This window comes from Tyto alba, unplaced genomic scaffold, assembly GCF_018691265.1.
Source record: "Tyto alba isolate M040663 unplaced genomic scaffold, T.alba_DEE_v4.0 Super-Scaffold_7, whole genome shotgun sequence".
Lineage (NCBI taxonomy): Eukaryota > Metazoa > Chordata > Aves > Strigiformes > Tytonidae > Tyto > Tyto alba.
The window spans coordinates 13,420,936-13,437,028 of NW_024881328.1; the positions used below are offsets into that span (position 1 = coordinate 13,420,936).

Sequence of the window (16,093 nt, forward strand, 5' to 3'; positions counted from 1 at the left end):
TGTGCCTTTGCATTTAGCCATAAAAAAAACAAAAGTTTGATTAAACAGCTCATTTTGTCAAGGAATCCTGAAAGCTCTGCACAAAACTTTCTCCTTCATCATTAACTACTGCTCCAGAAATCTTTATATTTTAGATGTAAATTCTAGCAAAATTATACTAATAGCTATACCATTTAATCTCATAAAATCAGTTACCTTTGTCATGATTAAAACATCAAATAAAATTGCTACCTTTCCACTAAACACAGTGAACAAAACTTGCGCTGTGCCAGCACTTTGCCAAATGGACTACTGTAATTAAGGAGGATAAGCTTTCAGAAGCATCCTTGCATCAAGCAGTACAATTCCCAAAAGAAAAGAATCTTTTCACTGATGTAAAAAAGACTTCATAGCTGAGATGTGGTCCAAATCTTTCTCCTAACACACAGAACAAACTTGAAAAATCAGTATATGGGGCCTGCCTCTGATTCCACAAAAGCACTTGATTGCAGAAGAGCATAAATTGTGTTTGGAAACTCAATGGAAAATAAATACATTCTCAAGAATAGCACCAACTATACTTGGAAGCAAGAAAAAGTGGGAACCAAATACAATGACCACATGCAAGAGATAACAACTACCAGGTCATAAGTAGCTAATCAAAAATTACTCCTAGTTTGATGGCCAAGATACCATGGTGTGTTATTAAGCACAACCTGGATCTTCCTTTCTCTCTGGCTATATGATACTGATGCTTCTCTTAATTGCCCTGTCTTTTATAAACTGTATTTTTAAAACAAACTGAAGCCAATCATTTCCATTTGTTCCCCTGGCTCTATGTGGCACTGCCAAAATAGCATCCAAAATTCAACTGAAGAGGTTTAGACTTGAGTATTTTTTTTTATTGGCTGAAAATTAAGGAAACTCAATTTAAGCATTCTGTGAGACAGGTGACAGCATCCTTCTGGTATCAAATAGTAGGACACAAGCTCTATCATATAGGACCTGGCTGAAATAAATTAGACCCAAAGCTACATTTCAACCCCGAGTCTTGTATAGATATAGAAAAAGATCTGCTTTTTGTATCAAATCCTACAACACAGGCCGGTTTCACCTTTCAGTGTAGGATATCACAGCAAGGGCAGATTCTACTAGATACTGACATAAATAGTAGGCAGATTGAGATCCCCAGACAAAATATGTACTAGAAACCTCTTGAAACATAGATGTAGGAGGTAATGATCTTCAGAGGGGCCCTTTCTCTTTATAACATCTTACAGCTGTTGCAACAGAATTTGTCAGCAATAGCTGCCTAGATGATACAAAATCTATCAAGAAGAGTGAAATTTCTTAAAATTAATTTATTTGCAAAATTTACATGTGAGGAAATCAACTTCATATGTACAAACATGACAACTTCAAGTAAAATAGTTCTTGTGGTTTCATACAGACTTCTTAAACAGGGTCAGAAATTCAGAAGAGCTAATATCCCACAAGTGTCATCACCAGTGATATGGGGGAATCCACAGGGAAATCCCAGATAAATCAGGAAGAAAAAAACTGATGCCAGAGACCAGATCTGACCCAAAGATAAAGTTATTTCTGCTGCTAGCACTTCTTGGACAGATACAGCAAGGCTGCATGCAAAACTGAAAACATAAGGACCAACACTTGTCCCCACCTTTTTTCAGTATAACTCAGATTAAAAACATGCATTCCCTGCATAAATGTCATTATGCGAGTCCTTCTAAGAAGAGCACCATTCCTGAATTTAGAGGTTAGTTAAGAATCTTATAAAAAATCCCAACATAACTAAGAGACTCAAAGCTCAAATTTTAGCCAGCCAAGTGTTTCAGAGAGAAGACACTGATCTCGATGGAAATGACTGAACACATGTAACAACTAAAGCACGTACAGAAGCTTCTAGGACGTAATTGTGAGAAGCAAAGCTAAATATAATGCAATCGAGAATTATTACAACAATCACACAAGCACTTTGCAATTCCTGAGCTGCTGCATCTTTCTCTATGTGAGTCCTGATTGTAAGGAAACCAAGACAATTAAGGTTTCACAGTAACTGCACCACTCACTTCTGGTTTGTATTGTAAATACTCTTGTTTTACAGTATTTTTCTTCTCCTTCTCCCCCTCCCCCTCTTCGTTAAAGCGTATTAAAATCCTTATTTTTCTGTTTACTCTAGATATAAGGATTTGATTGCACCTGTTAGAAGGAATAACGAGCTATCACAACCACATTAAGAGGCTGCAGAGTGCTTTTGACTTTTGCATCCATGTGGTCAAGACAATAAGAACAGTGGACCCATCCTGTTTTAACATTATCCCGGCATATTAAGCGAGCACATAATCTCTAAAAAGATGTCAAGGAAAGTATAGCTTAATTCTCCAGCTCTCTACTTCTCTACACTTAGTTGTTACAAACTTAATGACCCAAGTTCTTCCGTGGTGTCTTACAGTTAGCTCCACTACCATGGATATAAACACAGTTGGTGGCAGAATATACCTGTAAATACAGAGCAAGTATTTCAAAGTTTGTGCAGTAGTTTAAAATTTTGGTATTGTAAATAAAGTAGTCCCGATTTTAAGAACTGAACAGGCTTAGTCTGAGCTTTTGGATATATGAAAAGGTAGTTCACAAGTATTGAAGTTTCCTTCCATATGTCAGCTAAGGATTTTAAAGCATCTTAACAGTTTAACATCAACAATGGAAAAACAAATGGCAAAAGATGCAGATTAAAAATCTGCATTGCAAGTTTCTACAAGTATTGTAAATTCTATTTATCAATCCAGAAACTGACATTTTGCCTGAACAGACAAACAAAGTGCTGAGTTGAATGGTATTTGCCTGGAGATCAAAATGCTGATTTTAGAATCAGTTTTAGACTCACTACTAAAATATCTCCTGGTCTTTAATACCATGTTTCTTGGCTTCAAAGGAGACCATTATTTTAGCTGTTTATTGATATCATACATTTTACTGTAGAGAGCATCCATTTTAACTGCAACTAATCCAAGTGCAATGAACTTCTCTTAATGCTTGCAGAGTACCTCTGAGAGAAGAGGGCACTGGCCTGGGGCAGTGGGACCTGCATCTCTTTAAACATATCTTATGAAACTGGGCAGGCCACTTATCTTCTGCTTCACTTTTTTCTTTCCCTCTCTGTCTTGTTTATTCAGGCTATAAACACATGGAAAGAGAAGCCAGTCTAATGCCATTAGTATTAAAAAGGGTAGTAAATCAGGTCTCCTCTTCATCTGGGGTCACTGCAGTGTTGGGGTACAGTAAAAAAAAAAAAAAGCTATTTGAGTGCTTACTAAATCTGTGAAATAAATATACAAACACACACTTGTACAAGTTGTTCTTTCTCCCTTCACCTCAGGTACCTGCTTTTGACTCTGCAGTATTTACTGAAACATGAAGATCTGGGTGAATCATTTAATCCATCTTTGACGATTGATAAACTGAAAAACTATGTAACAGAGCACGCATGGGTGTACGCATGTATTACCGTATACATAGAGATGTAGAACAACTGACAAAAACAGCTAATAATGCAGTCGGAGACTAAACCTCTTCATTATTTTTGAAGCAGAGTTATGGATGCTCATTAACAACTTGAGACGGTACAAGACAACAAGCCTTTGCTCCACCTCTCACTGTTGTATTCCTGGACGAACACCGACAACCCAAGCCCTTTCAGCACTGAACAAGGGGAGGAAAGCTTCTTCTTTTCTCTTCCCACTCATTTCAAGGACTCCTGATTGCACAGCGGGATTAATTACCACACAACTAACTACAGATCCTTACCTGTGGCAACAGAGAGGAAAAACAATCTCTCTTGTACACATCTATCAGGGAAGATGCCCTGTCATTATCTTAGTGGTATGTGCCCACACCATCCAATGGTGAATAAAATTATTTTAAGAAATACAGAAGCATTTTGCTTTTCCACGACAGAGTGTCAAAAAGTAACCGTGCAGCAAGAATTGGCAGCTATTGCTAAACACTGCCCAGTGCGTCCCCTAAGCGGGATGTTAAGTGCAAAGTTTCTCCTTTTTACTAACCCTGTTGTGAGTCGGGGGAAAAAAGAGCCCTAAGCATATCACAGACATAACATCCATGAGGGTCTTTTGATTTGTAGGAAAGGTCACTGGAGTGAGCTTTCAATTTTCCTCCCTGTGAACAGTTTCAATGTTACTTTAACACTGAAGTGCATCAAGCACTATTTAGGCCACATAATTAATCCTAACAGCACTGTAATGGGTCCTAAACCCATTACATTGCTTAAGGCTCCTGATCAATTCTTTAGGTTCACATAATTAAAACTATAGCAACTCCACCTTTCTCAAATTTCAAAAGGGATAGTGCTCATCAAAAATAACCAAATAAACCAAAAAGAGTTTCTAAATGCAGTTGTGCTTAACGTCCCATATTCCAGAAAAACATCAGCAGACTTTGCAAAAAGCAGAAGACCTCTTACTTTTAAAACACATCACTCCCTCAGGCCGAGTCATACAGATCTCCAGCTTTAAAAAGAGGAAAAATCTAAAAATCCTCTCTACTACAAATCTGCATGAGAAAGCTTAATTTTGTAGCTTTTGAGGAAGTTGAAGCATTGATCACAAGCTTCTGCAGCACAATTATAGTTACAGAACGGCTACAGAGCCACAATAGCACAAGCATGTGAGAAGCATTAAAAACCAAAATTATGGTAGGAAGTGATGGAACAGCTCTGAATCTACGCACTGAGAGCAGGGCAGAGCAAGCCACGATTTCCCTAGCCCCGGGACTAGAACTAAAAAACTTCTTTAAGAAACTTGTACCAGCAAGGTCTTTGGTCTGCTTAGCTGAGGCTATACCAGATTGCTACTGGGAGAACCCAAACAACATTCTCCAAGAAAATTTGCAAAATATGCTAACAGAGAATTACCTAAACATCATGTTTCTTAAATTTACTTCTGCTCATCTCAGCAATGACCTTGGTTTTGAGGGGGTTGGATGTTTTTAAATAAATATTTTATATAAGCCAAATATTTTTGTTTGGCAGTGTCAAGCTACAGATTTTCACAACAGGGAACATTATTTCAAGACCTGTGCTACACACTATCTACTTCCTCAGCTCTGAAAAAGCAAGCAAATATCCATGTTTTACATGGCTGCTTTCCCACAAGCAGGGCATTTCTTATTAGAAAAATAAAAGGTAGAAATTGGCAATGAAAAACACATCCGAACTTTATTAACAAGTAATGAACCTAATTTTTGCATTTGCTTCAGACTTGTTTTTCACTCCTAAAACATAACATGAAACTAACTCCTAAAAACAACATCAGCCAAAAATAATGAATAAAACTTGTTTTCTTTGTGCAATGGTAATGCTGTTACTGGAATTTTTGAATCAGTAAAGCTGGGTTAGTTCATCATTACAAGTGAAAATAGTCCTTCTTTGTTCATACTCAGTTTCTTCTGATAGGAAAAATAAACAATATCTTATTAATTCTTTAAAAGAAACAGACTCCATTTTCTTTAAAGGAAGCAGATTTCAGCTTTTACATGCCAAAACCTGACATACTCTTTTTCTTCTCTTTAATGGAATTTTAAATGAATAGCTAGGAATTATAGCTACAGTATAAACATACAGCTGGCAAAATTAATGCAATACAACCTTCCTAAGTACTTTCCTACTTCCATAATAAAAATCTACAAGAAAGCTCAATGGACGTTGATAACAGTAGAATTATTGCTGTCATTTATGTTATAGAAGTTAGCACCAGCCACCTTCATGTAGCACGGCTGCTACACTGTTAAAAACTTCTAGAAGAAGACTGGAAAAATTTAAGTGTGTTTAAAATGCAGCAAGGCAGTGGATCAACACGATGGTATTTTAGCATTTTCTGTCCAGTTACACAAGGCTTTCCAGAAGAGACACATCAGCCAGAGGGGCCACATCCACCCCAGCATTCCACTCATGCCTCCATCACGAGGCCAGACATTTGTCACCACCAAACCCACACAAGAAGGAACAGCCACCCTGCTCTGAATCAGGGGGAGCCCCACAGGGAGCAGGTGGCTGTGGCTGGGGGCACCTTGGGAAAGGGGAGGGTGAAGGAAGGGCCGATAACTCTCTGGCCAACAAGAGGCACTGCCAAGCAGAGTTCAGAGGTTGGGTTGTGCAGAGGCAAAAGACTGAGCCTTTGTCAGAGATTAGAAAAGGCAAAAAGGTCAGTTGCATTCAAAAAGGCTTCCCAGCTCCTGGTTTGAAGAGCACGTCTCAAGCCAGGTCACAAAAGCTGTGCTTGCTGGTCTGTGGCTACAGTGCTGCGCAGGCAGCCCCGGAGGGGTGCAGGCACCCGCCACCCCCGTCATTTGCTGTTGGCTACCTAAGCCACATTTACTAGTGCCTCCTGCTCACTCAGCAACCTTTTCCCTGTGCCTCCTACTCATCTTGTTCCTCCACTTTTCCCATCCCCACCACTCCCAGCCCTCCAGCTCCAGATCCCATTTCTGCATCCACGCCTCCCATGCTTCACGTACTACCTTGTCCCACACTCTCCTCCTCTATCTCTTCCCACCTATCCAAGGCTTTTCTCACATCTGCTCTCACTCCTTTGAGCTTCTTGCACCCAACCTCTTCTACTCCTCTAGAAGACAGTGGGAAATGGGAGAACAAGATGGGCACACCACAACAGCAAGGAGACACCCAGGTGCAGTAGGAGACAGAGCAGAGGAAGCAGTCAGATTAGGAAGAATTCGGGTCAAGAGAAGTTTGTAACGGGTAGTAAAAATACATGAGCATAGCTGCCCTAGTATTATACTCGCTGTAGTCAACTTCAAAAGCTACTGTTGACAAAGTATCTCCCTAGCTGGAGCTATGTCCTGACCCAGTTCTGGGATGCTCAGGTGCTTTAACTCTGCTTGTGTTAACAGCTGCATAATGAAAGTAAGGAATCGTATTTTACACTGGTAAATGATTTCCATGTTCGTCAATTTGTCAACATCAAGGTTACAGAGTTACATATCCCTACGCTTACTGTTGCCCACCAAATCCTCAAGACAATGTTATCCTCAGATAACATGGCCATTACTATTCTCACATGAGCTATGCAAACATGTTAGGATTGTACTTCCCATCATGAAAAAGTTATTTTAAATCCATCATTCACTTTCCTGATATTCTTCAGTATGTGGTGTTTCAAAGAGCTGTCCTAGCACCGCTGCCAGAGCTGCAAAGAAGTGTGCAAAGAGTACGGCAGTTGTGTGAAGGGTAGCAGTACAGAGAGAAATGTCTGTGAAAACATGGTACAAAGCAGAGACGAGGGTGACACCACCTATTAGAAAGAGCTAGCTCCAGAAGAGGACATCTGTCTACAGCCATGATTGATGCTTTCAATTCAACCTGGCCCATCAGGAGGTATGGGAAGTACTGCTAACAATCAAGCTAGTATTGCTATGATGAATCATAGTGGCATCAAGTTAATACAACTCATCAGATCCTAATTAAACCACTCTAGGTTGCTAATCACTCTGTGTATCTCAAGTGGTCTTTTGCAGCATGCCTGACTCCAGTGAGGGTGGGCCAATCAATTCTCTAATGAGTCCTCACTTCTGCAAGCACTTGCTCAAACGCTGTGCAGACGTCACGCAGCCAGAGTATATGAAATTAAGCAACAAAAGCTAAGTTTGATTCAGTCCTCCTTTTTCTTTTCTTCTGGTGGTATAGAGGAAAAGTACGTCTACACAAACACACACACCAGCCACTCATCAAAGTATGTTTTATAAAATCAAGCTGATCAAATATCTGCTCTATTGGGATTTACTTATATTCAGTTCTCTAATTGCTTCTTTCATCTTTCCACATGAAAAACAACACTTCACCTCATTTCTTCCAAGATTTGTTAGCTTAGGAAAATTAATCCCTTTCACGAGATTTGATAGGTGTGGAACAGTATCACTTAGAAGACAATGAAATATGCATTGTTCATAGCATGCAGTAGAAGATGTCCACGGAATGAGAGAGAACAGACTGGGGTAAAATAGATATTTTCCTTCAAAGTTCTTTTTGTTGAAGTGCATCAGCCACTTGCTTTTTCAACAAATGTATGCAGCTTTCACTTCATTTGAGTCAAGGCATTCTCTTTCTACCTTTTTTTTTTTTTTTTTTTTTTTTTTAAGTGAAGCACTAAATTCACATTTAGCTTTCATTAAATTCAAGAGAGCCTTCTGCTGCTCTTGTTGGAGTTAACAAGACCTTTGCCGTTAACATAAATGCTACTGAGTAGAATCAGTTATTTATGATAAAACTACTCTCTGTAATCTCAGAATACGTCAGTTGAGCACCAGAAACACCATGCTTTTCCTTTCTCACTGGCTTCTTGCCATTCTACCCTCTTTCATACCTGTAAGTCTTCCCAGGGGTATTTCTTTCCTGTAGGTTGTACTAACCTACCAAAACCACAATATCTGTATAAACCTTTTCTATTGTTGAAGTGTATAAAACCTTTTAGTTTGATCTCATCAAATTATATCAAAGTCTTACAGCCTTACACCGAATCATATCCTAGGCACCTTTAGCCGAGACTCATGCTTGAACTTGACCTGTGAATTATCAAATTGGTCACTTTGAAATATTGGCCACATATCTCGCAGTCATGCATCTGAGATAAGAAAAGTCTATTTCTGAGATCATGACAAAAAGGAGCTGGGAATGTGTTTCTTTGCCACAAGGTGAAAACTCTCAGACTTTAAAGGTTCATGATTCACCTATTTTTGTCCTTCTGCTAACCAAAACCCCATGTGTTTATGATCGCTTGGGACATGACAGAACTATGAATACTTCCATTAAAAATACTGTGTGTTCTTGTGAGTGCCACCATGGAACGTACTTTTACACTGTCCATCTATACCAACAATGATACCTACCAGCAGCTAGACCTGCTGCAATTTTTCTAAGATATTAGCAATGTGCTCCAATATATTTACTACCACGTTGTCCAAGAGCCTTAATGACAGACAAGGACCCAGAGATGCCAAGTGCAATGGAAACACATAAGAGAAAGAAAGTCTTCCCCATCTGTTGGCTTCACTTGATCATTCACATTTTCACTGACTTCTGGAATAACCACCTACTTCCTCTTTGTTCTCTATACCCACCTTCACATCTCTCAAAACAAAACCAAAGGCATTTCACAAACACTTCCTAGATAAAAGTCTAGGGTGACAACAGGTTCACTTAAAGTCTTCCCCCTTCTGTCCCAGTGACCCTAGATGTGAGTTAGAGGAATCCAAAGTTTCCTTCAAAGTAAAATCAGGGTTTCCCTGCATGCAGCACAAAGTGACAAACTGGGAACTTCAAATATGAAAGCTGCTGTGCAGAATTCTCTTTATCCATTGTGTGTAGTTTATTTTGTAAAGAGAATAGTTATTAAGACATTTTTATACTAATAAGACATGATTTAGTACTCATACTCAATATTCATGATTTTGTCAGACTGTATTAAAGGATTTAACCTCAAAATTCCCAGGTGGAAGAGATAAGAACTATCAAATGTCTCAGAGAAAGAAACTGAAAAGCATGATTTAGGAGACAGCAATGAAATCAAGAGTTTGATATTCAGGAAAGAAGTAACTATTCATACAAGTGAAAACATTCATGGCTTCAGGAGATAAGTCAATCTCCATTAAAAAACAAAATCTGATTATTGAAGTCTTCTCTTTACTTCATAATTTAATCACTAGGATAACAATGCTACGTAAATTTAATTTCAACAAAATAAAGTTACTAAGAATGTCTATGCAACCCATGTAAGCATATAATTTTCTGAAAAAGGACCAAGAAATAGATTACATTTCACTATTACAAGTAATATGTCACATTTCTTCAAACTCAATATAAAACTGCGTTCACTGTATTCCAAAAATTAATGGAAAATATCACCATTCTGTTCAATTTGTTTAAATTATCAAAAAGTGTTTCAGTCTTTATTGCCTCTTCTTGCTTATATGGGAAGATAATGAAGACTGACATTATATATTCCTTCTAGGTCTCACTTAGCAATGTTATGAGTTTAACTAATAAAAAAGCCCAGTGAACCAGATCCATAGAAGTATGTAAGCTTTCTATTTCAAGTTAGATACATAAACATCCTAACAGTTCTGTATGCCTATATTTACAGTTCCCAGGAAATGAAACACTCAAGGCACAAAACATCCATAAACACTCGAGCATCATGTGACAAATTGTAGCTAATTTTAATCATGTAAACAACAAGGGTCCATCCAACAGCACACTGAAGTAATTTCCCATTTAATTTCAGTCTTATTGAATCTCTAAAGGTAATTATCATTTAAACAAGAACTCTAATCCTATTGCTAAAGCAAATGCACCAGATAAGACACATGTAGAACCACAGCACACTCCATCTTTTAACCTTTCTTCACTAAGAAACCAACAAACCAAGACAACACCTGTAACTCTAACTTATGGAAAAGGGTTTTCAAATCTACTTCAAAATGGTACATATTCAAAAGTGACACACGCAAACATAATTCCTGAGTTTCAACGTGCACCCATCCCAGAACAGGACTAGGAAACGTTACGGATGCCACTGCTGTCCCTATCCCAGCACCCAGGCAAGGAGCACGGAAAGCTCCCCCAGGCTCCTGAGGACAAGCACGCTGGCAGAAGTCTCCATTTGGCCAGAAAAAGCTGGGAGGCAGGAACGGGAACAGGGCTTGCTCCCCAAAGAAGAATTTCCAGTTGTGACACATGAGCCTAGCTAAGGGTCTGAATATTAATGTATTTTTGAGAATGGCAAGAGCTCAGCAAAAGATACAAACTAGCTTTCAATTTACACAACTTACAGAAACACCAGCTAAATCCAGACTTCCTCCAATTCCTGAAAGACCCTTCAAAAAAAATGCCTATGCCTTCTGTGTCTGTTCAGACCTTCAAGTAACATTTTTTTGCAATTACAGTCTTGTGAGGACCATCGCTACACTCCTGATGAAAACTCACCCCCAATTTCATAAAAAACCAGGAAATACCTATAGATCCACAGGAACATGAGCTTAAGCCAACCAAGAGTGTTTGTCATCCTGCTGCTGACATCAACTCCCGTTCTGAGTCAGAGTCCTTTGGGGAGGTAGTATCTTCTGCAGAAATTCCCCAGAGCCATAGGTGACACCATCTACACACCTTTCCCAGCCCACGTATTCTCCCCCATTCTTCAACTGCATTGCCTGTGTCAACTGCAAAACAGGCCTCCACAAAAAGCCCAGGAGACACACTTGGCCTTTGTGACTTTTCCCCTCCCAGCCTGTCAAGAAACCCTTCAAGGTTTGAAAACAAAAAAATTTGTAATTTCTCCATCCTAGATCCCTTCTATACAGAACTGAAGAACAGATCATTTGGAGCTTATTTATCATACCTTTTACTAAAAATAAACACTGCTGTCCCCTCTTCACAGAAGACCCCACACTCTTCTGGGAAGCTGTGACAGAACTGAATCACACAGCCCAAGAAATGCTTCTTCCAAGTAGGATGATTAGTAACGTGCCTATTGCTAAACAAATAACCTTTCAACTTCTAACTGGTTAAAAGGTTAGAAAAAGTTACCAAACCCTTATAAGCAGTACTGGAATAAGAAACAGGTGCAAAAATAATACAACAGGAGTTTGGTATGGAAATAGATTTACGTTTCAAACTATATGCTACAATAAACAACTAAAACGCAAAAAGACAAGTACTTTTGGACTTCGTCTGAAGCATCACAACACAAAATCAGACTTCACTGGCAGCAGGCAGCTACTTACCAATATCAGTTAGCTATATCTGGCTGTGAAGTATAAGACTATCTAACAGCAGAATCTCCTCTCCAGTTCTGACATACATCATCTACAGTGTCATACTTCTGATACATGCCAGGTTTTACATGTTGACACTTCACAAATAGATTTCTTTCCCGACAGTTCTTTTACTAGCTAACTCCAATGACAGATGATTGAAGCCAGAGAGTAAATGGTGGTGTTTCTCTGCATTTTTGGTACATTTGGCATTTGGTGTAACAACAAGCATTTGTACGGCTAAGCAAGTGATAAATACTGCCCTTGCAAGGTCAGACCCAGCCAACTTCACAGCTTCAAAGCAGTAGAGTCACACTCCACATGCGTACTCCAAAGAGCAGATACCTCCCCACAACGTGCTCCCATGGAAACATGCCCCACAGGAGAGCAGAAGCTCTCCCCATTGCTCCTGGAGAAACCAAGTGGCAGGACTCCACTGCTGCTTCCAAAGTGAACAGCACCACATTCTCTGTGGGAATCATCCAGACTGAGAAAACAGCATGAAACACAACAGGGCCCCCACAAAATCTGCTGCTGTGCAAAGAACATGCTCCAGAGCCCTTACGTACTCTGCATGCAAACAGCCAATGACTTGAGATGCTCTATTTAGGCTATCAACCGAAATTCTCTCAACAAGGAAAGCAACAAAGCAAGAGCAAAGGGGTAGTTCATATCAGTATTTCCAATGAACATGGAAATTTTTTTTAAAAAATTAAAAAACAAAACAAAGAAACACCCAAGCAATCCGTTAATGAAGAAAACACTTGTATACATATTGTCATTAAATCAAGCTACATGTGAAACCAAGAAATCCAGCAACTACATTGCTAATCACATTAAAGAAACAACAAAACACTAATGTTTCTTCTCCCATGAGTTACTTCAAAATTTTTCCAGTATTTTTTTTTTTTGCATTGCTCAGCATCAACTTCACAGAAAATGAAGAAATAAAAATACAGACTTGGTTCTACAAGCACAGGTTCAAGTTCAGCTTTATTTCCTTCATACCATGAGCAGAGTTATTGTCTTCACTGTACAAAACAAAATAACTTACTTTAATTTTAAGATAATTAACAATACTATTATATAGCAGTCTAGACAGGCATTGTCGACTTAAGTCTAAATTGCTTGAGAGGAGACTGGCTGTACAGCCACCATGGACTCATTTGGAGAATGTATTTTCAGCCCAATAGGTTTTATTCCCCCAACACCTCTTCAGTTTTAGGAAAAGCAATTCCAATTTCGAGACACGTGCCTTCTCAGCTACAACTTTTCACCCTGCCTGCCTTCACTTTCCCCACTTCCCTCTCCACAAATGAGCTATTAATTCCTAAATAAATGGAATGAGTAGCACTTAACATTGGGAGCCACATGGGTGTGTGGGCTCCTATCTCCTGTTTAGAGGCCTGTTTAAACAGGAATTAAAAGACTAAATGCTTCTGTGGATTTAGGCCCAAAAGCTCATATCCACAAACACGGGGACCTTGACCTCACCGGAGCAGTCCCTGGGGTGACCACATACAAACTGCACAGGCCCTGGTGAAGTTCTCCAGAGACAAACACCATTTTCCTTAGTTTGCTACCAAGACACAATGACCTGAACGCAAATTAGGAAACTCTTGCTTGTGATCATCTTCTGAAACCCTGAAGCACAACTTCTGGTTTACGTTCTCTGTCTTTGCATCTCCCTCCCTAGCTCAACTAAAAGCAAACCACCAGCTTGGTGTCCAGTCTGCTTTTAAACATGACGCCTTTCTTTCAAGATGCACTGGCTGCCCCCAAGCACTGATGTTACTTGATCCAAACATCACCATGAGTGCTTGTTTCACAGCGGATTACCAGAAAACACGAGCATCTCCAGGTCAAACACTCACATGGCCATGCCAGACTGGAGCACACCTCCTCCAGACCCACAGCTCTGGCTGCGACATTAAGATGCTGTAATTCCTCTTAGCTTTAGGAACAGTTTAAGTACCTTCCTTGTGAACGGGCTTTGATGTGCCTTTGTTTGAACAGTATACTGAAAATAAAGTATTCGTCACGCCCTTCTAAGGCCGAGGCCGCCAGCCCCCAGCGCTGTCCCCGGGCTGGCAGCGCCCCCTCCCCCGGCCTCAGGACCACCGCGGCGTCGGCGGGTCACGGCCACGGCCACGGCCACGGCCACGGCGTGTCCGCCTGGCCCGGGGGAAGCCGCAGGAGCGGGGCGGGGAGTCCCGACCGCCCGGCCCCCGCCGCCCCCGGTCCCGCTCACCCTTCTTGTCCATGAGCCACATGAAGAAGAAGCAGGGCGCGAAGCCGATGGGCCCCCAGAAGACGAGCAGGGCGATGTCCCAGCCGCTGAAGCCGAAGGCCAGGCGGGCCGAGTTCTGGATGGGGCCCCAGCTGTTCCACACCAGGCCCTGCGCGAAGCCCAGCAGCGAGAAGAGCAGCAGCACCAGCCACCGCCGTCCGTAGACGCGGCCCGCCAACGGCGCCAGCCCCGGCACCGGCACCGCCGCCGGCACCGCCGGGCCCCCCGCCGGCCCCCGCGGCTGCGGCCGCCGCCGCCGTTGCTGCTGCTGCTGCTGCGGCGGCGGCGGCAGGAGGGGCTGCCGCTCCTCCGCGCTGCTCCAGCCTAAACCCATCTGCGGGGGCGCTGACGGGGACCCGCCGGGGAGGCGGGGAGGGGGACGGGGGGAAGGGACACCCACGCTTCAACCCCCGACCGTGGCGGCGCTGCCCCGGCCCGGCACAGCCGCATGCGCGGTCGGGGAGAGCCGGCGGCCGCCTCCTTCCTCCGCCGGCGAGGGGAGGAGGGAAGCGGGGCCGGGGAGGAGAGCCGGGCCGGCGGGCAGCCGCAGCCCCGCGGCCTGCGTGGGCGAGCGGGGCGGGGGGGGGGAGTCCCGGGCACCCGCGGGGAGAGGGGACTCGGGTTGCCGGGGCGGCCCGCGGGAGCGGCCACGCCGGGGCCGAGGGGGGCCGCTCGGGTGTCGCCGGGACGGCGGGGAGAAGCCCCTCGCCTCGAGGCCGCCGTCAGCCCCGGCCGTCACGCCGCCATCGCGGCTCCGCCCCGCACGGCAGGGCCGGGCGGTGCCGAGGGGAGCCCGCTAGAACCGCCCCCGCGGGGAGAACCGGAGGAGCATGGCCGGGGCGGACGGCCGCCGTCCTTCCAAGCCGGGTAGGTGCCCCTCGCCCCTCCGCGCCCGCCCAGCCGCCGAGGGCACCGCCCCGGCCCCGGCTGCGCGGCGAGGCCCGGGGCCTCCGGGCCTTTCCCTCAGCTCCTCCTCCGGAACGTCCCTGGCGGGCGCGGGCCCGCTGCGCAGGGCAGAGCTCGGTGGGCCCTTCGGATAGCGTGGGTGCCTTCACGCAGGGAAGTGCTGCAGCGGAACTTCTCCGGGTTACCTGTCCTTCTAAAGGGACAAGTTTGCTTTGGGTTGAGGTGGATGCAAATCAGCCGTGGTCGGAATTGAGGAGAAAAAGTAGGGTTCAGTTACAGCCGGTAGTGAAATCCATTTTAAAATTATTGCAGTGAACCTGCCATCACGTGGGATACACTAAGCTGATTAGAAACTATTAGAATTTAGAAGAGTTGAAGCATATATTCATTCCACTAGGTTGCGTGTGTATTTATCTGTATATCTACCATCTGCACTTGTCATAAAATTAATGGCTCATATGCTGCACAAGGCTTCATCTTCCCTAAAAAAATCAGGTGTTTCAGTTTGGCTTGCTTAAACATTCTGTCACAAAGTCTGGAAGTTGGCTTGATAAATGCCTGTGTGCTTAACTGGGGAGAGCTGAGCGGTGGGATCCACATGGACTGGTTTCAGATCCAGTGTCAGTATCGTAACTGTGGATGCGCTGGGCAGCGCACAACTGAATTTCACACGTGGTGCCCATCCCACAGTTTTGCAGCCAAAACCCCACACTACCAGGAAATTCTGGCCAAAGTATACGGATACTGCATTTTGTTTAGCCCATGCAGAAATGTTTACTAGACTGAGGTTCAAATTGGAAGTTGCACCAAAAGTGCGAAAAGGAAGTTTATACCAGCTGAAATCAGCAGAACTATGATCAAAAAGAAAATGAGATTTTTGTCTAGAAATGTTCAGGAAATTCCCCAGGAGAAATAAGATGTATGCACAATTAAATAACAGGGGGACATATGGATAGTAACAAGCTAAAATTTGAGTTTGCCATGTACAACTGTAGTGACAAAAATACCGTAAATATACTGGACAAGGTTCAGATTCAGTTGTGACCATTGCATATCCCAGTA

The 16,093-nt window shown here is 42.7% G+C and overlaps 2 protein-coding genes across 7 annotated transcripts in view; one reads left to right on the forward strand and one right to left on the reverse strand.

Annotated features, from left to right (window-relative positions):
- SLC49A4 (solute carrier family 49 member 4) overlaps window positions 1–14,461 on the reverse strand; it is a 72,501-nt gene extending 58,040 nt beyond the window's left edge. Inside the window, exon 1 of the mRNA XM_033003458.2 lies at window positions 14,087–14,461. Within this exon, the coding sequence (XP_032859349.2) occupies window positions 14,087–14,459 (373 nt within the window). The 5' untranslated portion in view covers window positions 14,460–14,461. The remainder of the gene's footprint in view (window positions 1–14,086) is intronic.
- A 418-nt stretch (window positions 14,462–14,879) lies between these two features.
- Window positions 14,880–16,093, forward strand: part of HSPBAP1 (HSPB1 associated protein 1) — a 38,449-nt gene continuing 37,235 nt past the window's right edge. For 4 of the 6 annotated variants that reach the window (XM_042784447.1, XM_033003457.2, XM_042784449.1 and 1 more), the window contains exon 1: window positions 14,880–14,992. In XM_042784447.1, the coding sequence (XP_042640381.1) occupies window positions 14,956–14,992 (37 nt within the window). In that variant the 5' untranslated portion in view covers window positions 14,880–14,955. The remainder of the gene's footprint in view (window positions 14,993–16,093) is intronic. The other 2 variants (XM_042784451.1, XM_042784450.1) reach the window with 2 other exon arrangements.